We start from the raw sequence: 26848 nt of genomic DNA, 5'->3' as shown, positions 1-26848 counted from the left end.
GCTGCACACTGACACCATGCAGATTTGCAGGACTGGCTCTGAATTGCCTTTGAAAATGATGCACTGTACAACATACAGGAACTTGTAAAATAACCTTGCTCATATTGCCACTTTCTCTTGGGAAAATACTTTTTCATTTGTTTTATTTCCTTTCTGATACAGTTTTTTTCCTGTTGCAATAAAATCCTCATTGGCCATGTCTTCATCAATGTAAACAACTGAATGATTTAGCGTCCTAAAACAGATTTGTGTGAATTACTGCAGTCAAAAACACTAGTGAAATTGTTTAATAGATAATTACTCCTACAGAATGAGTGCTGAGAGCAGAAAGCATGGCATGCTGGTTACTTTTCCCCTCCTGTCAAAAGAGGCTGTGACTCTATAACCTGCTGTGATGATAAAAGTGGTCTAATCATGGAGTCAGGATGATTGTGGTGGTTGACAGGAACAAAGTTAAAAGCAATTTCAAGGACTGCTGTGAACTTTTTAAACTGATAGTGTTGATTTTATTCACCAGCTCCTGGGCATACACTGCACTCGAGGGAGTAGGCCTCAAGTGATTTTCTTTTTACTTAGTTTTGGCTATGACAAAGTATAGAAGGCACCGAGTGGCTGGCAGTACATGAAGTTAGCCTTCAACAGTGTGTATATCGCACTGACTCTGAGGTGTTTTATCTTGTCCCTCGGCACTGTCTGTTGAGTTGACTGCTCTGCCTGTGCTCTAGCTGAGCTTTCCGCAATATCAGCACAGTGAATTTGCATCGTCGACCATATATTGTATAGACATAATCTATTCCTTGTAGCATCAGATTTAAATTAATTGATGTCAGACTACGGGCTTTCTTTTACCTGCAATTTTACGTGAGTGATTCAGCATTAATCATTTATACTAGCCCCAGAAAACTGCCTCATTGAAATGCAAAACCAGTTTGAGGCAGATTGCATTACCTGTAGGTGCTAAACGGCACCTTACCCAAGTTTCATAAAGTCTTTCATGCCATGAGGATGGAGGGCAACAGGCATCCTCAGATCTGCTTGTGAACATCACAGACAAATCCCTGATGTATGTTGGGTGAATTAGGTCCCGTGGAAGTTACTGGATGAAGGAGCCCCCCCTGAGCTGGGGCTGAATGCAGGTCCATGGATGGGGTCTGAGAGTCAAGCCTGAAGCCATTACTCTCAAATTAACCTTAAATTTAAACAGGGCTGATCAGTCTTTTTTTTTTTTTTTTTTTTTTTTTTTCTGAAAGTAGTTTCCTCAAATTTCCATACAAGTATCCTCTTCTTACAAGGTCTCTACCGTGCATTAATAATTGGGGTAAATCCCTCAAAATCCTATTGATCTTGTATCAACCTTGATTTTTTCCAGTTAATCTAGGTAATGATAAGGAGTCCTTTATAAGTGAATAAGCTATTACCTTTTAAAAAAAAGATGTGTTAAACTCTTGTTCTTATCCTGGTGACTTTCACCTCTTTGTTTCAAAACACAGTCACCCATGTTATTAGAATATATAACATTCTGTCCTAGATCTGAATCCACAAAGCAGAGCTTCCTAAGCTGTTTTTCTTCACAATTGCCACAGAAAAGTACCTTTGAAAATGCTTTTAGTGCTGAAAGAGCTAGTTCACATTTCACATGGGGAACTTTGCTTCCTACTGAAGTACATAAGTAAGAAAGATTTCAGCACCTGTTTCGTTATAGTCATTGCACACTGTAATATTTTAAGTTTTGCTAAGCTCTGACACGAAAAATTTAAAATACATAAAAAGAACCCAAACACAAAGGGCCAATTAATTCTTGGCGTATCCAAATGCACTGAAAGGAGCTTCCACAGGCGTGATGTTAGCCTCATGGGGATCTTGTATGTAAGCAAGCTGCAGGGATTTGAAAGCATTTTTTTCTCCCTTCATTGGGATTTTCCTGCAAATGTTGACAGAATATGTAGATCTAATTGCAAAACACAGTATCCTGTTGTTATTTCCTCTGTTCTGCTCACTACTGCTGAAAGCCAAACTCGGAGCTCAGTTTGTGACTGAGAGTATGGATACTGATCAAGAAAGCCTCAAGGAAAGATTCTGTCTGTTAAAACAAGAGAAAATGGTACAGACTGTCGATACAGATATCCAGATAACGGTAGAGAGCAGGCTGATACATAGCAGAAAAAAAGGAAGGCTTTTTATCAACTGAAACTCAAAGATCACAGGTTACAGTATATATATTAAATGAGTATTTAAAACTTAAATTATTTTTCTTTCATTTTTATGATTGTCTGACCAAATCTTCCCTTCATTCAGTAGGACTTTTTTTTTCCCAAGTTTTGAGTTTCAGCTGTAGTATTAAACTCTGACAGATTACTTTTGGGTGGGTTTTTTGTCATTGTTTTGTCATTGCTTCCTGAAGTGGTTGATTTATTGTACCTTAGAGATGGAGGCTGGGGGATGGAAGGAGTTACTGTGGGAATATAACATCCAGTGGTTAAAGCTATGGTTTTGTTAGAAACTACTCTTTCTGAGTAAACAGGGAAAAAAATTTTCCACATAGATTCTCGTTGAAAAAACCTCCCCAAGGTTATTATCTGGAAAAAGAAAAATTAGGAATGAAGTTGAAAGAACATTAGGTATATGCATAAGTGGATCAAAGAAAAATTATTTGGTGTTGCATTAGTTCTTCCTTTTCCCAAACAGCGAAATGTGAAGATGCTACTAGTCAGTATAGGCAAAAGGCAAACAATCAATGACAGGTTTCTGTCTGACTGTGCTTTCTAATTTGGTTTTGGAGATGGTGTTCGCTTAATTATTGATAAATTTGTAAATACCTGAAAAATTGTTTTAACTACCTGTTTATTAATATTCTTAAATTCCATATAAAGGGTGAAATCTGCATAAGAGACTTTCAGAAACTTTTATGTCGAACTGGTTACTATTGTATGTTAACTACATTTTTAAAAGTAGTTCAGGGGCTCAAAGTAGTCTGCAGCTGTCCTGTTACAAATATGTGTCTATTTTTTTCTCTGGGATGAGGGTAAAAGTTTCCCAAGACTGTAAAAAGGCCTGAATCTCTTCTAATTTATACCTGTCTAAATTCCCAGTGTGAGTCTATTCTTCCCATTGCAATTGCAAATGTTCCTGAGTTTTCCTGGTATATATGAGAAAGGTTCTGTAAAAAATCTGATCTTTTATAGGCAGTTTCTCCTCTCTCAGTAGGTCTAAACCTCTAAAATACCCATTATTACTCTAAAGGTGTATGAGTGTTTCTTAATTTCTTATAGAGAGAACTATGTTAAAAGTACACTGAAATTTCTTTTGCCTCAAGCATAAAAATATCAGAGGCCACGCACTTCAGATAAGCAGCAAAGAAATAGCTCAAAAAAACCCAGCAGTAAAATTCTGTCTTTCTTCACTTTCCCATTGTGTAGGGATATTGAAACAGTGGGATATTGAAACATCCAAGTTTGATCATCTTACATCGTTAACGGAGGCTGGATAACATTACCAAGTGAGAGAAAATCTTGAGACCACACTGTAAAGAATAAAGGGATTAAAGTATTTGGACAGCAGATACCTGATCTGTCTCTGACTCCCCATATTCCTGTACTGGGGCTGCTATCCCAAAGAGTAGGGATTGCACAGGGCGAACTCCACTGACTGGGGAGCAGAGATGAGATTCATTTGGAGGAGGCAGGTGCTAATGTAGTTTAATGTGTTATTTACATTGTCGCAGTGGCTTACTCTAGTATTTCCTTTCGTCTCCTTTTATCACACATCTGCCTGCACCTTCACACAATTCTCACAGTATGACAGCAATTTGTTAAGCTTCATTTGGTGCAAAAGTTGCAGGCTTCAGCTGTCTACCAGTGAGAGAGTGGGTGGGCAGTTGCCACCGATTGCTTCATGGTTGACTTCATTGCAGGGACAAGGCTGACAATGCCGGCATTGTTTTATTTGAATATCACATTCTGAACTTTGTGACAATACAATTGGCTTTCCCATATCTTAGATGCATAAAGAGGGCAAATTTAAGGTTGTCTGAATGTTGCTGGACTCTGTACATCTTCATTTTGTACTTCACGGTGTTGAGGTCAACTTAAACAAGTACACAGGGAGTGTTTATAACAATTGATAGACATTGATATTTTGCTGTTGACTGTTTGGGGATTAGCTTTTACATAGCATTATCTTTACATATATGAAATTTCAGTGAGAGTCAAGGAAAGGTCTATTTGTTTGCTTTACAGAACATCCATGTATTTTTTCTTTTACAAAGACATTCAACCTGAAGTTAATTTAGGCTCTTTGGTGTGGGATTGCAAATTGGCTTCTAGTAGAACAGAAGATTCAGCCTTTGGTAAATTATCACACTGTTGCATTTCCTTTTTAGGAAGGAAATATATAGTAGTAGTCCTATATACCACTAATATGCTATATTCCAGTAATATGCCAGTGATAACCTATATATCAGTAATATATATATATATATGTGTGTGTGTGTGTGTACACATACACATGAAGACCTACATGTGCATACTACAGCCTTTTGGTTCAAGCTTTTTTATTTATTTGTGTGCATATGTACCTGAAATGAATTAAAGATAAAAGGAATTAATGCAAGTGTAAAGATATTAATTTAAATGCTGCAGCTACATTTTTTCCTTTCTGCTATTTACAAAACAAAAAACCACAAAGGAATCTAGAATTAGAATTGTGTCTCAAATGGTTAGTGATAACACTGTACTGTTATTCCAGATAAACCTGCAGAAGAAGATGAGAGTCACTGGAGTTATAACTCAAGGTGCCAAGAGGATTGGAAGTCCAGAATATGTAAAATCTTACAAAATTGCATATAGTAATGATGGAAAGTCGTGGACAATGTACAAAGTAAAAGGCACAAATGAAGATATGGTAAGATTAAGGCATCTGTATACGAATACATCTTATGGTTTAGCTGCCTTCAGAAGTATGAGGTATCTCTAGTAGACAAGCATAATTGCCTGATAGTATGATACAGGTTGCCTTATTATTTTTCTCTGAAAAAAAAAAAAAATCAATAAATTTACACTTTCTGTTTGCTAAGAATTTCTTATACTTTAATTGATGGTTGTATAAATACTGTGTCCCAAGGCTAGAATAATCCTGTTTATTACACTTAACTGATTTTCATTTTAATTAGTTTACCAGTAATTACTCATTACTCTGTTTTGAATTTAGCTTTAGTACATTGGCAGATTAGTGTTAACCCTTAAAAGCATAGAACCCATTCATCACTGCTAATCTGTACTGCACAAACAGTGTCATCCAGTGGGAAGTATGTGTTTACAGTTTATAGTTACCACATTTTTAATAGAGTTGTGCAGAAGCAGCAAAAATCCCTTTACTGTTCAAGTTAAGATAGAACTAAGGCACTTTGCAGCATTAGACATAGTTTCTCTGTGAGAAAATTAAAATGCTGTGTGAAGAGGTACATAATGAGGGAAGAAAACAAAGTACAAGCATATCTGGTTAGAGTGAGGAGTGAATGGAAGAATGTTCATAGGTTTAACTCAGCTCCCCCTGCGATCGATGAGAGGGTTACAGTGCACTTCAGTGGGAGTTGGATCAGGTTCTTGAAGTAGAGGGGAAAAAAATAAATATGTCAATCAGCGTAAATGATTGCAGACTAAATTGAATTGGGACTGTTTAATACGCTAATTAAAAAAAAGAAGACATAATTTAGTTTCATTAGTACCTTCCGTTTCTAGAAGTGACAAGGTAGAGGTCCTGATTCAGCGCAGGTGGCAAACACATGCTGATGCAAGCCAATGGCAGTGTGTTTTGCTTAAAAACTTGTATGTTGGGCACTGGAGGTGATAAAACAGCCTCTGAGAAAAAACTTGTAGAGAAATGTGCAGGGGGAGTCAGAAGAACAACACAGATATTTCTGAGATGGAAATAAGCTGAACTTTTATTAATCCTCCTGACACCGTTTTACGGTCATTTTATCACAGGTGTTCCGTGGAAACGTGGACAACAACACCCCATATGCCAATTCCTTCACCCCTCCCATTAAGTCGCAGTACGTACGGCTGTACCCCCAGGTGTGCAGAAGACACTGCACGCTGAGAATGGAACTGCTTGGCTGTGAACTGTCAGGTGGGTTTCGTCCGTCGCCGCCCCTCAGGAGTCAGACAGCAAGCAGCACATTTTTGTGCCCAACGTCTAAACTGTGTTCAGTTTATTCCCGGTGAAATGCAGTTGGCAATCCTGAGTTTATCAGTCACTCACCTCTTGTTATGTACATTATATAATCATACATACATAAGGAGCAACACTTACCTAAATGATGTAAGTGACAGTAGTTGCTTGTAGTAGGGCAGCAATATTAGTAAGGTAATGTGGTAGCAACCTCATAACACTTTGTAAATTTTTCTGTGCACGTTGGCCTCTAATTACGTGCAGCCTAGAAAAGGTCATTTATAGCAGTTTTAATAAGTATCAACAGCTATCGGGACCCTTAATGTTACATACTAAGTAGACCATAAGACAGAGAGTCTCTAACTCACAGTTATGCTCAGCACAGCCTAACTAGGTGCTGAGAACAGTTTCTGGGAGCCAAAGCTGTTTCTGCAGCGCTGTACAGCAGAGTCACAGCAGAAGCAGGCATCAAAACTGGTTTGAGTAATTTCTCCTGGCTGTTGGGTGACCATGCTGGTGTGCTATGTGACATCCTCAGAGGGACAAGGGTGCTTCAGCTGCTATCGAGGACCACTCAAAGTGCAGTAAGATATATTTTGCTGGATTGTTTTAGTCAAGATTTCGGCTTAGATTTGTTTTTTGGATTTCTAGCAGAACCAGGGATTGCATCTCGTAGCAGAAAGTAAATGAACAAGTGAAACAATATAAAACCTCTTAAAGTTTGTAGTAGCAGAAGTTATAGCTCATAAATGTAAAGCCTGACCTCTAGCCACTCTCCATGTTCCTGTACAAATTCAGTAAAGCATGTAAATTTTTTATCTTTTTCAAGAAATCAACCTTTTACCAGTGGGAGCGCTCCACTGAATTCATTTAAGAATGAGTTTTATGTGGCTGCCTGCTTTACTGTACAAACAATAGTCATCCAGTTCACGAATGATATATCAAAACAGCTGGAGTTAAATAATTCTCATTCCTCCAGTGGCATCAAAACCAGATTCAGAAATGAAATGTTAATGCATTAATCTCACTGTAGCCCTTTTCCAATATAGATAGGTTTGAGAGTAAATAGAAAATTCGGTCTAGCTGCTTTAGTCTATTAGATTTATTTTTTTTATGTCTTCCGTTTCTGGAACCACAATTTAGAGTAAGTCCTTGCCAGAATGACCAGGAATTGTTTTGCTCAAAGAACTGTGAAAGCTACTCAAGTGAATTCATTTCAGTGGTCTCCTAACAGTTTCAAGGTCATAATTTCTTAGAACTGCAGGCATCCAAGGCTCAGCAGAATAATTTCAATCTTACTTGAAAGAATAGTATAATTATACGTAACGACAGACTAACTCACTCTAATTCCAAGTGGTCTGTCTTAGGCTGAAAAACACTTTGAGAGGTCTGGTTTCTCTAAGAAGTCCTGGTGCTAGAAAGGAGAGCCACTATAGAAAGGAGGGAGACTGTCTCGCAGCACCAGTTCACCACTAAAACTAATTCTTTCTTAGGACAAACCAGCAAAATTTTCTATATAATCTGCTCTAGGCTTATAAAGAGCTTTACATACCAGGACCCATGGTCAGATCTTATTGAAAACCATAATCAATGCTTGTGGAGTTGCCCATCAATAAATTAGGCATTAATATCATGGCCTTGTGTTCCTGCCTTACTTGTGTTTTGCACATCTCTGTGTTGTAATTCCTTTCCCTTCATAAAGTATTGATGGGGGAGGAGAAAGAGATCTCAGCTACTCTTTATTGGAATGCCTTTATTCATTAAGCTGTTATTAATAGTAGCATCAAGCTGTTGTTTTTAAAAACATGTAACTGTTCGCACAACACAGTGACTTACTCAGGCCATTCACTCACTCGACTGAACATCTGCACGTAGCAGGCTCTGCCTTCTTGCATCCAGTCCGTGTCATACATTGTTGATGCTGGTGTATGTTGGTGAATGTGCACCAGGTTCAGGAAATTCTTGGTGTTCTGAGTTTGTCAGTTCTTGTAGAGGGATGCTGGTGCTCAGAACTTAACCATCCATGTGAGACTCATAGCATCTTCTGAGCAAGCAATTTTGCTCGTTTCATCATGTTATCTGGTAACTTTACCCTAAAAGCACCTAGAGGTACCACTCACACACACATGGATTTTGTAACATCTGCATTTAATACTACATTTCCCTCCCCTTGTTTGTCTTCAGCACTATCCAATATGGAAAGGAATCCTGTATTCATTAATAGGAAGAAAATTTTTTAAATCTCTTGATTTTCAGAAATGAATAATATCACAGTATTAATCAAAATAAAACCACCTTTGCCCTCAAGTAATTGACCTATGCTGCTTTTGCATATACTGTATGAATCCCGGCCCAAGACAAGATGCGTGTTGACCTTTGCATTCAGATCCATTTTTGGTTTTGCCTCCAATGCATTTAATATTTAATAATTCATTTGAGGGTTTGAGCTTTTTGAAAGAAGAGGTAGGTGAGGGGTATGGCCGAGGATACAGACTGAAGAGTAAAATAATGTGCCCTCAGAAGAGTCAACGGAGAATAACCTTTGTGTGGATTCTTTCAGTTTTCAGATGCTAATACACACGTTATTGCACTGCTCCTGTTTCATTGAGCTACACCAAATAAGAACAGCAAACTTATACCTATATAGGTTGAAACATACAGAATTATCAGATATCATTCATCACAGATGGCGATATCAAAAGCATCTCAAACATTTTGACCTAAGATACTCCACTGGGCATAGCTGTAAGTATGTCTACATCAGCTCTCACTAACTTTTAACAGGTAGTAAAAATGGGAAGGGAGATTGAATCCTTTCACAGGGACATTGCAAAACAAATTTTAAAAAGATACAGTGCAGTGAAGAAGTCCCAGGGAGCCATGAGCATTATTATAGATACAATTCTATGAGGGATGACTATCTATAGACACAAAGTTTTGTACTAGTTAATGATTCTGTCTTTTGTGCTCTAGGTTATAGCTCACCTATCAAAATAAACAGTCATTATCTTCTGTCATTGCAGCAGGATGCCGTAGGAGCTGGGAAGTGACTGGGTCTGCTGTTGCTCTCTGTGACACAGCACTAAGACATTGTTCTGCCACCCATGTGCATCATGCTCATCTCTTCTGGTTCTCATTGCTTTTCTCACTTTCTCCTGTTACCTTTAACAACTGTCTTCCTTTTGGGGCAGTGGAGAAGGAAGGCGAGTGTAAAATCCCATTAATGCATGCACACATGCACAGACATACAAGCAGATGTATCTGTTGTTTCATAAATCAATAATAACACTATTTTTGATGGATTGGACCAGCACTGAAAAACAGTTTTGACAACCCATTCTTTTGTGTCAGGAACCTCCTTCAGACTCCTCAGATGAAACATACCTGCTGACAGCCCTTGTGATCTTGGAGTGATACTTCAGAATTGAATAATAAGCAAAGTCCTTCTCTAAAGCAATAGAAGACTCTCTCTCATTTGTGCTATCAGTTGCTCCCTCGTGCTCCCAGGAAAATTGTTTTGTTGTTGTTTTGAACTAGGTAGTTTGTTCTACAGACAAGGCTGTGCAATTTCCAGTTGTGCACTGAGAATCAGTTCTGAAAGTTGTACTTTTTTTCAAAAATTAATTCTGTTCTGTTTGTTTTTTAATTCAATATGAAATATGTCAGCTTTTCAAATATTAAATGCAGTAGTTACTACAGTAAAGAGCATTTATTATTATTATTATTATTATTATTATTATTATTATTATTATTATTATTTTCTGGTAATATGCATTTACTCCTGCTGTTAGAACCCCCACAAAGGGCTTGGTCTTAACTTCCTGATTTGAATCCCTAATAATTTGACTTATTTCTGTGTTAAACCTATGGAAGAAACAGAAAGTAGAACCTGAAAAAAGGTCTTTGCTAACGATAGCAAAGAAAAAATCAGGTCTTTAAATGTGGGTAAACATACTGTGGAGGAAATTGACTTTTAAGAATAAGAGAACCAGCTTTGGTATCTATCTCAGATAAAATGAGAAACAAAATAAAACTTTGAAGGTGTTTTAAGAGGTCACACAGTGCTCTGGCTGTATCAAGAGACACCAGCTGAGCAGGGTCATGGTCCCAGCAGGAAAGCCTTCACGACTTAGATGTGTGCTTTAAGAAACACAGCTGGTGACTCAGCAAATGATTACCTGATAGGGACCAGCTCAGCAGCGTGGGATGTGAGTGTCAGGTGGAAAACCTCTCTCTTCCCAATGATACATAAAGTCAAGGTTGTGTGCATTCACAGTGATGATGCACTCCTTGCAAAACCAGATATATAAGATCTGGGCGTGCTCTCACTCAGTGAGTTAAGAATATGTTAAAATATTATTGTCAATTTAACTGAGTCAAGTCAGCTACTGAACTGAGTAGGATCTCTGAATTTGTGAAGTGAAAACTTTAGGATAACTGCACATATGCAGGCTTTTGACAGCTGGGGCAGGAAGGAAATGAGAAAATGGCTTCTTATGTTCCCATCTCCATCTTTCACCTTTTCCTCAACCATCAAACATTACTCCACCCAGCCATACATTCACTTTTCCTGACCTCTTAGCAGCCCTCTTGCTCTCGCTTACTTGACTCGTCTTATTTTTTCTTATTTTTTAAACTTTTAAAACCATACAGCTCATCTGCCTCTCTTGACTTCTAACACTGCTGTTCCAGTGCTGCTATCAAAGGGTGTCTCTCCTGTTATCAGCTTGCTTATTCCCTTTTCTGGGTCCAAATGTACCTTCTCGGAGTACAAGAGCAAGGCAGAGGAACATAGAGTCACTTATTGATTTGGCTTTGGGTTTTTTTTCATGGACACCCAGAGAAAGGAGGAGCCCAAGATCTATCTGTTGCTACTGTCAAAATAATTTGATCTGGGACATACACCTGGTTTAAACAAACAAGCCATTAACTCTCAATTTCTCCTAAGCGATTCTCTCCTCCTATTCTCCCTTCTTTACAGCTAGTCATCCACTCTTGTCAGTGGGTGTTGAAGCTTTCTGAGTTTTTGCCTAGATGTCAAATAACTCAAAAATGTAAAAGAGCTCAGTGCTTGTTAACATTTTAACATTTTACTTCAGCAGTGGCGTAAGAAAAATTAGTGTTTCCTCCATAGGCAAACACATGGTTGACGTGACATAGCAGAAAAGCCTGAGAAAATTGAACTGAACAGGGGAAACAATTGCAAGCTGCTGGATAGGAAAATAAAACCAAGATAAGAAGAGACAAAAGTAATCTTTTCTGCTTGTTTGCCTTCATAAATTTATGCCAGGATAAAATATGTTGAATTCTCTATCTTGTTTTTGATTCTTCCAAGGTAGTCTTGAAATAAAGTTCCTTGAATTGGCTATTTTTCATTTGTTTGCTAGCAATTCCTCCAACAACAGCCTTGATTAAAGCCTTTTCTTCAAGAGCTGCTATTTTTCTTTTCCATAACGGAAAACCTAAACCACTTATAGAGTTAAGTAAGTAGTGTCACAGATCTTATTTTGCCGTTCCAGGTTGCTCTGAACCCCTGGGGATGAAATCAGGACATATACAGGACTACCAAATTACTGCCTCCAGTGTTTTCCGTACACTAAACATGGACATGTTTGCTTGGGAGCCCAGGAAAGCCCGCCTGGACAAGCAAGGCAAAGTTAATGCCTGGACCTCTGGCCACAATGACCAGTCACAGTGGTTGCAGGTAAAGCTTCACATACGTTTTCCCAAATGTTTATCTTCTCTGTGTTTCAGGTATGGGGACAGTTGGCTGGTTTAGGATTATATCCATATCCTTCGGTTTCTGAGTGTAACCATCCTGTCTCTGCCACATGTAGATGCTGAAGCTATGAAATCATATCTTCATGTCTTTGGTACCTCCGTTGCAGAAAACGTGGCTCAGGGAAACCTTCACCTCCACTAGCCGAACCTTATGAGTTGCCCAGCAACTTTTCCTTTGCCAATGGACACACATAGTAGATGCAGATCTATTTAACGGCTTCTCCTCTTTTTTTAAGAGAATTGATTTTTCTTCCCCCTTTCTGTCCTTCCAAAGCTCCCTGGAAAAACATATTTACTTCAACTTTGTGCACGTTAGCAAATCTGGCTCATAGAAATTATCTTTGTCTACTTGAGACTGCTCAAAATTACCTTCTGACACCACTCTGGAGCTGGCAAGACTGCTTCAGCACATGAATTCATTATAAAGCTGTGCACAGGGGTTGTTTTCAGCCTGGGAGTGATTTATAAAAGTCAGTAGTACGCTAATGTGAAAGAATGCAATAAATCACCAGTATGGAAACCTATTCAACCAGTTGCTGACACGTTTACATTTTTTGAACTGTTGAAAATAGCAGTGTTTTGAGTCAGCTGCCAGTTTGCAGTGCAGTTCTCAGTTGGAAGCCTCAATAGTGCTAGATGTGGCTACTAACACCCTGCAATCTTTTCACATATAAATTATGGCATATTAGCTTTTTTCACCTACAGTTGCTAAGCAATTTTGCAATATGATTACTGTCTTTTCTCCAAGTTTACACACGTACAGAAAGAAGTTGCCTTGTGTACTTAACTTTTGAATAACTGAAGATCCTGGGATTTGCTGAAAGTTTTTTAGAGCAGCTTGTGGAAACAGCAGTTAGTAAATTCTGGAGAGGAGGAAAAATTTATTCCTGTGTTTTATGGTGGAGAAGCAGATGAAAGTGTTTCTCCATGTAAAAGAGGGGCAGTTGTATTGTGTTTAGCCCCATCAGTGTCACCCAGGAACCAAAGGTGTGCAGAGACTCTACAGAAATATTCTGTGGAGTGTTATTCCTCCAGTGGATGACAGAGAATTTTTAATTAACTACAGATGGCAAGGGGCTGCAGAGTTAATTCCTATATTCTAAAATTTCCATTGTAATTCTTGCTATATTCAAACCTACCTGAACCTGCAAATTTAAACTGATTACCTGCACAGTCTCTGCAAGTTCTTGAAGTATCAGGCGTACTCTTTTTTTATCTCGGAAAGAAGAAAGTTGTGAAGAAATACTCATCTTTCAGTTCACTTGTAATATGGCTATGATATGAGTTTGGTAACTTCACAGGAATACATCCAATTTACACTTTCCTGATAGTCATTATACTTAGGCTATTTCTCTAGAAGAGTATCATGACATTTCTAGATTTTTTTTAAAAAAAGGAGGCATTAAAATCACTTGTTTTTTCAGTGCTTAAGCCGGTCGTTAACTTCTGCTATAGGCTGATTATTCTTAATTCCATCCATGAGTAGAGATGAGCTCAAATGCTTCAAGTCTACGTAATGATTCTGTAAGACTTCTTTGCCATTTAAATTTGTCCATTCATTGTTGTTCTTTTTGCTGGTACTTCTCTTTTTCCCTTAAAATACAGAGTATTGTATTGTAACCTTTTAACACACTTACTGCGATTTTATTGTCATGCTGTTTTCGTAGAGTTTAGTGAAAACGTATTTGTAGAAAAAGCATATGAAAGCAGACTTATCTGTATGCCCTTTTCCTTCAGCAATTGCATATTACAAGGAATGATCCCACTAGCAATTCCATGGTATCCTAAAACAGCTTAAAGTAAGACACAGATTTCTGGATTTTTGCTGAAGTAGCTGGCCTGCCAATATGATATTTCACAGTGTTAGCTTTCCATGCCTTTTGAATTTTCTCCACATGCCTTACTTTGTTTATCTTCTATAATTTTCACTAGAAAGCCTATAATATTGTGTAAAAGCCTGCTGAATTACCTTTAAAAATTATTGTCAGAGTGTGTGGTATGTGGATGACTTTAACAGATCTGTTCTGATTGACAGTTTTTTGGGGGATCCTTGCCCAAATGCCATTGCTATCAACCTTTCCTCTGTTTAAAAGCTTTTGTGCTGACATCTCAGAGTGCCTGCTGTGATAATAGTTGCTGAGAGCTGATGTTTGCATTGTGCATAAATGTTACTTGCTACTTATGGGCAGTTCACAGCACTTTTGCATGAAACCTAGAGATAAATTCTTTTCTATCATAAACTGGAGTTGTTTCACTCAGTTTTCTCTCAAAATGGAAAATTCAGCATATTCTATGTATTTAAAAATGCAGCCGTTAACAAGTATGCTCTCTGTTTTAAAGTGTTCGGGATTGCTACATCCATAATACAGCTCCAGAGGCAGAAATATGAAGTATTATATGGCTCCACATACAGACTGTGCATTTTTGGGTTCAAGAAGATTACTCACCTCACTGGTGCTGCAATTGTTGAAAATCTGTTGTGATCTAGACTCTGATGACTTAAAACCACCAGGTTTCCCACACAACACTCCTTTAGACCAAAAAACATAATTAGCAATGGAAGAAAGTATTTTTGTGATGTGGAGGAAAATTTAATGATGACTAAAATTCTACTTTTCCAACTCAGTCATAATCTGGGTCTGAATTCCCCCACGTCTCATCCATGAGCTCTCTTGCCATTCCTTTGAAAATGATGCTGCAAAAGCAGTCAATTACCTGGCATAATTCATAGCACAGGAGCTTCCATTAATTTAGACAAGCCTGTTTAGTGCCTCTGTACTCATTGCAGTTGAAATCTATGCAGCTTGGTGATACAGAACAACATAGCTGCTCAGGTTTGGTATGAAATCTAACAGAGTAATCAGTTCCAGCAACTCTTTCTGCTCCTGAATACTTTCTCTACGGATTCCCTTTCTTTTGGAGCCACTTCTGTGAAATCATCTGAATAAATTAAAGATTAGCGGATTAGGAGGATGTGGGGAAATGAAATTAAAAAAAAAAAAAAAAAGTAATGGCTTGCTTCCCATAATTATGTATAAACTTAGCATAAACTAAGCAATGTAAAGCATTTCAAATTAATTACTGAGAAAAGAAGAAAAGTCTAAACTTCACTTTCTTTCAAGGCTGTCCCTTTCCCTTTTTACTGTGATTTGCTTGTCAGCATCATTTGCTACCTTGAAACCAATACACAGGCTTCTCCCAGAATCTCTTGCTAAACTACCATGACCAGGCTGCTTTGCCAGTTTGGGGAGTGCTTCTGATCCTCATAGACACAATCCAGGACTGTCATTCCAGCCAGGCACCCCACTCCCTGTTTCTTCAATTACTTTACGTTACAGGAAGCGTTAAAGAACTTCCCGCCTTATGCCCAGAATGAGGCACTGAGGCTGTAAAGATTATTGAAAATGATTCCTACTGATCTTTCAGATGCTTCGTAACTGCTCTTGTAAGTAGATTTTCACCATTCTGTGTCTCATTTTCCTAGCCGAGACTATCATTCAAGAGAATTAACATTTATCTCAAAATTCATTCCCACTCTACCACTAATTTTCTGCAGTTATAAATTATGAAATTAGGACAGTGGCTTAAACTCTCTTTTCTCTATTTACTGTTAGTTAGGTTTAGGTATTTTAAAATATTTCCTTATTTCTGCTACATTGGCAGAGATACTATCTGTCATTGTATTGATTTCCCACTTTCTCTTGCTGTCTATAATAAAGGACAGCAACACCATCTACTTTAATGCCTTTGCCCATTTTTCCTTTGCATGGTGCTTCAGCAAGTAATTTCTCTGATCTGCCGTCCTCTGCAATATTCCTTGGAGAGCTGAGGTATCCCGTTTCATTTGGTGTCTCCAAATAGCTGGAGCTTTCCTCTCCCTCCTCAACTATCTCCTTTGCCTAAATTGTTTGTACATTACCTTAGTCCTAATTTAGTAATGATACATGGGTATTGGTAGTGTTCTATCTTAAAAACATGATAGGCTGGGTTTTTTGAAGGCCTTATATATATATACATATATATATATATATATATATATATATATATATAAATAAGGTTCCTTCTATATTGCCATATTATCTTCAGGTCACCAGCAGCATTGCAGTAGCTCTGTGTTTCTAGTTGTACTTGAAAGTTTAAAGCAGTTTACTCACTGCAAAAATTACTTCCATCTGGTTGCATAGCTTGCATTTTACTGCAAAGCTACTGGAAGGTTCTGCAGTTTGATATGCATGAATGATAAACCCGATACAGTTTATCCACAGTTATTTTATATATCTACCACTGAGAGCTCAGGTGATTTAAGAAAATCATCTTTCCCTTTAATAGTAGAGTGGAGGAACAAGCAATGCCTTATTCTAATGTTTCTCTTGCTGATTGTATGTGATGGAAACAGCTAGGCACTATTAGGGAAAAAACAGTTGCTGATAAAGATAGCAGATTGGTTGAAGATTGGCAAAGCAACTTTTATCTATATACCTACACATTTTTAAAATGTGATGATTGCCAGTAGTATAATACCTTTGGGTTGGGTATTGTCCTGCCAACCTAATCTCCAGTATTAGACAACATTTCCTAAGTTTTTTCATCCACACCATCAGAAAACAATTGTCTCAGTGCTGCAATAGAGTTATTCTTTCAGTTTAGTACATCTTTGTTGCATCACAAAGTCTCATTTGAAAACAAAGGCAAAATTGTATTCCAAATAATTACTTTTTGTTAGACTTACGCAAAAATATCTCTATCTACAAAGTCTCACCATCATAGAATCTATTTATGTTCATTTTCTAGGTTGTTGGGGTTTTTTTTAGCTTCTAAGTGAACAAATCAAAGAGTTATTATTTTTAAAGGCTAAGCCAGACCCAGTCTCTACTTAGTTTTTCTTGCAGAGTACTCTTACAGAAAGCAGACTTTGTGCTACATCTGTCCAGTATTTACAAAACTTGACAGTGGTACATGTTGTGCTTTGCATCACCAACAGAAGTCATCTGCAATTGTATCAATACTAAGACAAAAGAATATTAAGAGAAGACAGAGGGTGATCGTACCTAACGTTATGTTGGCTCCAGCAGCCTTGTGCAGAACACAGCTAACATGGCTCTGGAGAGACGATCCAGATGGGGGGTTTTTTTGCACTTCACCAAGTTATTGTCTATATAACCTGATAAAAAGGGTCAATGGAAAGAGGACAGCACTATCAAGGAATCATTCACCCTACCCCAAGTGGTAAAGTGTCTTAAGTGTCTTAAGTTTCCTGTTGAGTCACCCTGGAGATAGACCTCTACTCTGTTAGCCACAGAGAGAAACTATTAGCTTTAACTAGAAGATGGTGTTTCGAATTATGAAAGTTACATGAGGTGAATCCTTCCCTTTTTTAATATGGGAAGAGAATGTTATTTTTCATCTCATGCTGTTTAGCTGGGCTTATTTTAATGTTGGTGTTCATTCTGTCACTAAAAAAAAGAAAAAAAAAATGAATGTTGTTTCCTGTCTCTCGTGTGGTATCTGCTTCTTGTTTATTATTGCACCTGCCTCTTTCTCCCCTTCTTTGTAGTATTTACCTGTTTATTTGTAATGAATTCTGAAGAGGCTTACTAGATGGGAAATCATGATACTGTAGCACTTCCTAAATGCTGAAAATAACTCATAAGGAGAAAACTGTGTGAATCGTTTAATTGTCATTTGAATTGTGTCATTAGCAAAGCAAGCATTAATACCAATACTGGTTAAAGTAGCCAAATAAGTTGTTTCTGTCTGGCCATCAGTTTAAGTATTTTATTTTAACACCAGCACTCTGGGAATAAAAGAAAATGTTTAAAAACATCTTAATTAAATAAGGACTTGAAAGACCTAAAATTGGAATAGGATGAAATGTTAAAGACCAGTCCAGTAATTAACATAATGAGGCAATTATAATACATCACTTCTAGAAGGCTTGGACTGCTAAGCAGTGTCTTGTGACTGGTCTTTGAAAGATGCAGTGTTCTGTGGGAACTATAAGCCTAATTATAACACATAAACAAAGGGCACATATCTTTCTCTACAGCTTCAGTAAACCACAGCCATCACCAACAGACTGGGAGAGCAGTCAATGTCCTTCACATGTACAGCAACAAAAGGTCTCTCTCATTCTTCAGTTGGTACTGTCTTTTGATTATAATTTGTCACAAGCAGAAAAGTGAGTTCTCAGATGTCAGATGGCAAAAGACAAGTTGCGCAGAGATCAACCTTTCTTCATGCCATTCTTTTTACTGAGATACTGAAAGATATTTACAGTCAATACTGGTCATTTTACCTTTTCAACTCAAAGTCATCTTTTTCTTTTCTTGTGGAAGGCAGCTATCAGTTCTGCTTGAAGACTTGGACTCTCAGCTTTGGCATCTCCTTGATCTTATGCTTACCTTGATAAGGAGCTTCACAGAGTAATATTCTGTTCACACAGCCTGATAGTTCACAGGATGCAGCAACATAACAAGGCGGGTTGTGATTAAATTATTAATATGGATCTTTTCTTTCCCATACATTGCCAGAAACTCACTATAGAGACATTTCTCTATAAAAAAAAGACAAAACCAGGTAGAGAGAGATACCTATTTCTAAACTGCACACTGTTGAATTTACCTACTTTGCGCTGGCTAGGCTAGAATGCCAAAATAGGTCATTTTACTGACTTCTTCACTTGCCCATAAACCATAGACATAAGCTTGCAGCTGATCACTATTTGTTTTTTAGGACAGTGTGTACCTCAAGATGGACAGCAAGCTTTTTTACCTTTTTTTCTTTCTTTTTTTTTTTTTTTTTTTTGACTCTGATCTCTCTTTATGTTGCCAAAGCTTTTTTAACACTGCTAACAAAAACATAGCTCAGAGAAATCGTATTAAAAGGTTTGCCTTGATTTCCTAGTCGCAGTTACCTGCCAGCAATATTTGATGGCCATTCCAGAGGTCACACTCTAACCCAGTTTTTCCCTCAGATCATTTCTCATTAAATGCATTATTCACATTAATAATGTTACTAAATTGTGCATTTCAGCATTGCCCTTCCTAAATTGCTTTTGACTTTGCAAAGCTTTCTTCTGCAATTCATTTTATCGAAATGTTTATAGTGGTAATTGAATTTAAGCCTTGAAATTAAATAAGGCAGCATAAAATCTTCGTTTATTTTGCCTTTTCAATGCTGCATTTAGGCTGTATTTTATTATTTAGGTAGTGAAGTCTAGAGCCTTGGTAGAATCACTGATTTTACTCTGGCCAAATACAAAGTGATTGTTAGAAGGACAGGCAGAGAGTACAGAAGCTCTTTGTTGCAAGATGTCCAGGAAATAGGCAACAAATAGACATGGCATGATTATTTCCTGAGATAAAAATTTGTATAATGACACTTTCATAAACAGGTACAAAGGCAAGAGTCTGTCTGAACTGTAAATTAGCTATGGTTAAGATTTTGTAGGAGAAAAATGTTTTCTTGAACAAAATCCTACTCTGTTCAGTGAATTATTTTCCCTACTCTCCCTGTTAAGCCTTCAGTAAAAAATGAAGGGTTAACTTAGTGTACCAGAGCCTGTCTTTGAAACATAACAAATTCATCATCACTAACAAAAATTACTTGAGAAGATTCCATAAACAGTTGAATCATGTCTAGCATTAAAGCGTTGCAAGAGAGTACTGTCAGTTCCCTTACTGACTTGTAGTTTTTCTCTGTGTATCACTCCCCTGCAGATGAAAGTTAAATTGAATAATGACCCATTTCCTATTACAGTAACAGTTTTTGATCTTGCTTTAAAAAATGTGGGAGTGTAAGTGAAAACTCCCTGGTTGTTCTGAATCAAAAATAGGACTCAAGTCTGAAGTTCTGAATCAAAAATAAGATTTTAGTCTGAAGTATTTTTTGTTACCGTGTATTTGCAGTGGAAATTTTGCTCTTACGTGATGCCCATAGCAGCACCTTCTGAAAATGGAATGCATTAAATTTTAATGGAGGGATGTTAGTTTTTCATTGTTTTAAATTCCTGCCTGTTTTACCTAACTATGCTTCCCACTGTTTTGAAATAATGTTCTATTTATGAAACAAAACACTGTAAAATAACAAAATGGCTACAGATTTGGCTAGGTAGGGATACAGAAGGAAAAGATGCAAAAATGTTTCTTATTCATGCCTTCTTACATGGTAGTGTTTCAAAACAACATCCACTTCTTCCTATAAAACTGTTCATTGTTTTCGTAGCTACATCTGAATTAGTCTCAGACTCAAGCACAATTGGACATAGTTGTTGCCCCACAACACTTGCAGTCTCGACAAGACAAAAGGATGACAAAGAAAATACAGATGACGGATAGAAATGAGGCAACCTTGACAAGGTCAAGTATCTTTAAGCAGCAAAATATACCTGATGTGAAAACAGATGAAACAAAAGCCAGTGAAGGATGAAAACAAAACAATAGAGTGGAACTGACTTTATTTCTGTTTTCTGATAGCTTGATGCTTTATTAACTGTATTGTGCTTGTTTTATTAGTCCTGCACATTTTTCCCAAATGATGCTTCTTGACTAAGACACATTTTCTTCATGTTTCTTTTGAGACCTTATGAGTAAAGTACACAAAGGTCTTGGATAGCTGTTCTTCACTGAATAGACCTCTCAGTTTCGCATTTGTATCATTTTAGTCTATATGCCACTTTAAAAGCACAGTGAAGATGTATTAGGAGATTCTGGTTGACTTCAGAACATGTTTGTTCAAAATCTACTATTCATTTTCTTACTCTGTTCCCTACATAAAGTGGACAGAAACAGATAGGTTCCTAGCTTGGCAAATGGTGAACAGAGATCATATCTTTTTTGCTAAGTAAACAATGAAATTGTGACACAAGCACAAAGTAGCGGTGGCAAAGAAAACTCAAACTAATCTAAGTTAGAAGGCAGAAAACTACCTTGCAGCCTTCTTCAGAGGAGGGGGAAATGTGCTTAACCAGGCTGACATTACCTAGCAGTAAGCAGAAAACGAAACAGTCCTATCTCAGCACGTTAAAGCATCACAGAAAGTAGATACGGATGTTTCTCTTGCTGTTTCTGAATCTTAGCCTATTCTTTGGTTTCATCGTGTAATTTTTCCTAGTAACATCCCACTCATAGTTTAGTGTAGGTCTCAGCACTTAATAGCTTGGCTTTTTTGGGTTTGGTTTCTGTGTTAACTCAGGTGTGTCTATATAGCAATGTAGTGTGCAAGACCCTCTTTCCACTCTGCTTAATAACATTCATCCTGGTTGATCCTCAGGTAATGCAAGAGCAGTTTCCCTGTCAGAAAACATGACATAAGACAAAAATCTTAGCAGAAAAGGTTAGAAAGAGAGAAAGAGAATTTAAAAGGGAAATCACAGTAGGCACAAAAATACTGCAGCTAAACATTTCTTCAATTATCTGGGTCTTGTTCAAGAGCACCTTGAGACTTGTAATATAGAGTGTCAAAACAGGCTCTCTTTGGAATTTCCTCAGTGGTTTTGGGCTTGTGTCTGTGTATACATCGACTCACAGGGGCTGAGACTTAATAGAAATAAAAATAAAAATAGAGGCAAATTTTCTCACAACGGAGACATTTTTTTTTTAATCTATAATTCATCTTTGACATCGGGACAGAGCTGAGAAGATATCTGAATTGACAGTGCTTGTACTCTTGATAGTTTTCCTAAAATAAGTCAGATAATAGGTTATTTTAAAGGAATGCATGCTTTAAAAATTAGTCCTTGGGATTACAAGAACTTCCCGCCTAATTATGTCCTATACATAACCAAGTCTTAATTGCTTTTGTTGTTGAAGTGATCTCCTTAGAAGCTTCATGTTTAATTAACCACAAGATATATTAATCCTATTTCAACTGAGCCTTGCTTTGTTGTATAATTAAGCAGAAAAATATTTTCACAATTAGAAGTTAATTCTATATATAGCTAGTAAAAGGAAAACACCTCTGTAAAAACCACAGATCTGTTATTTCTAATGGCAAAAGTAAAAATGTTTAGACCCATCTTAATGGGTCATCTTTGCTAAGGGGTAATGAGAATTATAACACACCAATACTGCTTTCAGCTGAAGAGTACTAAGAAGAAAACTATCAGAATGTTTTTTAAAGGCCTTACTGCAGATGGTTAATGATCTCCATTTGGCAACATCAGAAATACTACAACGGCTTGATACAGTATTTATAAATATAGGAACAGACCCTCACTGCGTATTCCTTTATCTGAATTTATTTTTATTGACTTGACTTTGAGATGTTCTTCAGTTTGTCTTATTTATACTTCAGTTACATTGAACTCAAACACTGCTGCTATATACCAGATACTGGTATACAAATATTGGATTCAGTTCTGTGCTTTGCTACATAATGCTGAGCATCCTGAACTTTTAGAAACCGCAGTAGCACATTGGAGGAGTAGCTGAGACTTGCTTTTTTGGTGAGGTACCAGACAGCTTCAGCTGGTGTTTCATGAAGACAAATAGAAGTAAGAGGTTTTTCGAGGGTGTTTTATTGACTCACTAGCTAACTTGGTTGACAATGTTGAGACTAGAAACCTCACTGATCAGCCGAATTTGCAACGCACAGATAACTCTAATCTCAGCAAGGGCCTCAGAGCACAGCAGTCACATAGTTGGAAGCAGCTCACAAATCCACCACAGAAGAGACACATGTTGGTTTCAGCGTTTCTCATATTGGCACTCGGAATGTGAAGGTTCTTCATCCACTTCAACAGGATGTCTGGAAACACCATGATTTCCTTCCATATATAAATAAGTGTTGCAAGCTAATACATGTACAACGAATGGGGTGAACCTCAATCAAAGAATGTGGACATCACGACAATGATGGATTGCGCATTAGGAGAACGTGAGCCAAATCCAAAATGAGCTGATGGGAGTGATAGCCTGATCGTCAGTAGAGAGGTGCCTGGTGACTAACAAACAAATGATACCTTCATTTTGCTCCTTAGAAAAACTTGCCTGTTTCCTGCCCGCAGATCTGTCTCCACTGGGAGGACTGCTTTACTCAGAATAAACCTCAGAGCTGCTTTAAAACAGCTGCCAGTTTAGTTATTAGTGGCTGACCGTTTTTCACAGCATCTGCCACCAAACCGTTTATTCTTTTCACTTCCCCCAAATGTACACTGATATAAATTGCAGGACCGCAGCAGGATTTTCTTTGTGTTCTGAAATACATCAGAGGGGTTGTTTTTATTTGAGAGGAGCTTAGAAGTCTTGTTTTCGAAGGTTCATAGCAATAATTCGTAGTCCTAGAAAGTCTTTTGATATTAAAAATTAAATCTCTGTTTTATTAGAATTTAAGAGTTATATGGGGGTTATTATCAGAGCGTTTTAACATGGTTCCCTTTATTTTCTTTATTCCCCATCCTACTGTATGTAATTTTGTGTTGCTAAGGCAATCTGACTCTATATATATGCAAAATAACTTTTTTGTAATTCTAGGGTAATTTTCCATTTAAAATATACATCATAAATAAAACACAATAGAGTGAAGGAAGGGTCTTTAGAACATTTTTCGTGTCTGAGTTACTTTGTATCTCTGCAGATGCACATGGGGAGATTGCAATCTTTATCCTTTTTCCACTATAATTTTTAAAATTTTCTCATTGCATTCCACTCTTCTGATAAAATGTCATAAAATGTTACCTGGTTTTAGTTCTAATGAAACAATAATGATGCCCACAATCAGAACAAGAGAGGATAGCTAGCGAAGGGCCACAGCATTTTATTTTTTGACCCTCTGAAAAGTCAAACTTCAAATGGAATAATAGCATTCTGGGAAAAAATAGAGCAGTTGGAAATAAATGTTGTCATGTTGAGTAACATCTAGCTCTGTGATTTTAAAAAGTCTGTCATCTATTATGGAAGCTTACTCAGAAGGTGGAAATTGTGGCTAATCAATTTACATAGCAGTCCTCCCACATTACATGAGCATTTCCATTTCATTTTGACTGAAACAAGAACTGAATTCTGGGAATTAGATTTTATTTCTTGCATTAAAAGATATAAGCAAGTTAAACTTTAATGCACAAGAAAATAAATGAAAACATTAAAATTAATTATTCAAATTTAATCTGTTCCTCAGTTTTACTGAGAACTGTAAATCTCATTTTAGCATTGCACTTCAGCCATTTAGGCGATGTGGTCTTTAAAACTGGAATAGAGACTCGACAAGGAGCTTTCCAGACAATTTGATCATCTGTCACATTGCATTGTATCACCCTATTATTTCACAGATTAAAGGGAAATGTGTAAAAATGAACTCAGTGCCATGATTCTAAAAAGGCATTGTTTGTAAAATACAGATTTCTTCACTGAACAGCACTTGATTTTAATTGTCATGTAACAGGGATAAAAACAAAGGCAGGCAGTTCTATTACTTTGTTACATTAATTAGTTTATCGCACCAACTTTAGGACCACATTGCAGAAGGAGCTATTTGGGAGGATTTTTACAGCTCCAGAACTGCCATTGACTAACCTAGTACAGTAACATAAAATGTTGGGGCTTTTTTACACAAAGGTTAATATCCAAGATAAAGAATGCCTACATGAAGCAGAAGTAAAAGAAGCCAGCTAGCATATGTTCAGATATGGGTGACAGCATGCTGATCTTTGCTCTTTGAGTTAAATTCGAGAATCAGTTCTGTGATGTTTCAGAAATAAGTGTCAGAAGTCTGATCCAGAATGTGGCACAGTCAGTGTAAATGCTGGTATTTATTTCTTTCTATCTTTGACACACTACATAGGATGATGACTGGATGTAAACAGTGTCATGCACTGCAACCCCTAGTCATACACCTCTTACCAGAGCAATTTCTCCTTTTCAGTGCAGGATTCATTGTCCCTAGCATCCTGTAAATGGATTTCCAGCTCAGATGCCTACAGTGCTTGACAGACATTTGCCAATTTGGTTTTAGTTTGTGGGGTTTTTAGCTTTCAGCTGAATCTTCTAAGTTCTCTGTATGTAACATAAGACTAAAAAAGAGCAGAGTACAGATAAAGCAGGTTGGGAATGCAATAGGCAGTATTTTTCACAGTATAAAAATTAAGTGGAGTCACATGAGATTAGCAGGTGGCAGGTTTATACAACTAAAAGGGAACATATCCACATTAAGAGCTAGCACTGAGCTCAGTATAGTAGCAGCAGCCCATACCACTAGCTACCTATAGACTGTATGAACTGAGGATTTAGGAATTTCATGTTTTATGCACCCGCTTTTATTCGCTGTACCATCCATACGTGGATAATAATATACTGCCTGTTATGCCTGCATAAGGGAAGTATGTATGACAAGAACTAAAGGACATCAACAGACAGTCCGATTTTAGGAAGTGGTTTTACACAATGTGTGATAGACTAGAGGAACTCTGACATTATTTTATGTCTGTGAGAAGTTAATTTGAATTCAAGAGGAGACTGGATATGAACTTCTTACAGGAAGAAACCCATTAAGAATTACTAAATAGACAAAACACATGAGGCTGAAGAATTTCGCTTCTCTGAAAGTTAATAGACACTTCTGGTGTATTAGGGCAACATACATGTATATATTTTGCTTTTTGTACCTACTTGTGGAAAGCAAAATACCGGGCCCTTGGTCTGCAGTGGCACAACTTGTCCTTTGCTGTCAATCTTCTACAGAGACATTTGACATTACAAGCAAAGGTACAACAGTCAAGAAAGGGGAAAAATAAACTGAATAAGAAGGTTGGGACAGCATAATGATATTTCATTAAATTTTTTTTTTTTTTTTTCTTTCCCCAGATTTCTGTGTAATTCTATTGTTAGAAGAACTGCTTTCAAAAATTCTGTTTCATTTAGCTGGAAGTAAATGCTCAGTGCTTCAGGCCAGTTGTCAGTCTGACAATCAAAGTAGTTTTCTCCAGTGAACTTGCATAATCTGACTCAAGAATAATGTTGAAAGACTAATTTATGGATGCTACTCTAATTTTATAGAACTTTCAGGTTTATTTCTGCAGAATCATATCCTACAACTGTTGCTCCAGTTTACAATAGGACATTTCCTGGTTTAGAATCCTGTAAAAAGATCATCTCAGTATGATTCATTACTGTGCACAGGTACGTCTGTATTTTTCCTAAATCTATTTAGCCAAAGCTAAGCAAGTCACTGGCACTCCATGTCTAGTCTCACTTAAAGGAAGGCAAAGAGCAATTGCTGCTTTCCTGAGATGCCTAACGGGGAGATACAGGACGAAGGGCCCTCTGGAGGAGGCTGTTCTCCCCACTGACTCTCCGTTCACTCCGCTAAGTTGACACGGCTAGCTTTGGTGAGGAGCCTGCCTTTCAGAAAAAAAAATGAGTCAAGATTAAGTCTACCCCAGCTTGTCATTCAGTATTTTTATTCAAAGTCATTTTTATATAATTATCCAACTGATTTTATTTCAATGTTTTTACCTGAAATATATTCCTATGCATTAATTTCAATGCTAAGAATGGTATTGTGCCAGCATGCTGTCCTCTGAAATTAACACATGCCTTTTACAGTTAGCCCTCAGGAAATGCAGAAAATCTTGGGGGGTTGGCAATAAGGTAAAGCAGATTGTGTTGACAGATAGTATGAAGTATTTGGAATTTGTTTTTAACAAATCTGCTGGTTACATCCATATCACTAAACTGAAAAGGTCCCTCAGGCACTGTCAAGTGGACGAGGAGGACTGCTTTAGAAAAGGATGATAAGTACCTGAGGTCTGCCAAGGGGATTCCTTATATCTTATAAATCCTCTCTATATATGTCTTCCTCTTTCAAATTTTATATATTGCATCTCAAGCACTGTGCTGTGTTTCTCATTATACAGCTGAAATATCTTCACCATAGAATGATTTGCCTACATAAGCAATTAAGCAAG

The 26848-nt window shown here is 37.3% G+C and overlaps 1 protein-coding gene across 2 annotated transcripts in view; it reads left to right on the top strand.

The window, feature by feature from the left end:
• Window positions 1–26848, top strand: part of EDIL3 (EGF like repeats and discoidin domains 3) — a 257972-nt gene that overhangs the window by 191754 nt on the left and 39370 nt on the right. For both annotated transcript variants that reach the window (XM_074931730.1, XM_074931731.1), the window contains exons 7-9: window positions 4744–4899; window positions 5982–6126; window positions 11688–11872. In XM_074931730.1, coding sequence (XP_074787831.1) covers window positions 4744–4899; window positions 5982–6126; window positions 11688–11872 — 486 coding nt within the window. The remainder of the gene's footprint in view (window positions 1–4743; window positions 4900–5981; window positions 6127–11687; window positions 11873–26848) is intronic.

The sequence above is a fragment of the Athene noctua genome, chromosome Z (assembly GCF_965140245.1).
Source record: "Athene noctua chromosome Z, bAthNoc1.hap1.1, whole genome shotgun sequence".
NCBI lineage: Eukaryota > Metazoa > Chordata > Aves > Strigiformes > Strigidae > Athene > Athene noctua.
Note: the sequence above shows the minus strand (reverse complement) of the source record. Positions and strands in the feature narration are given on the sequence as shown.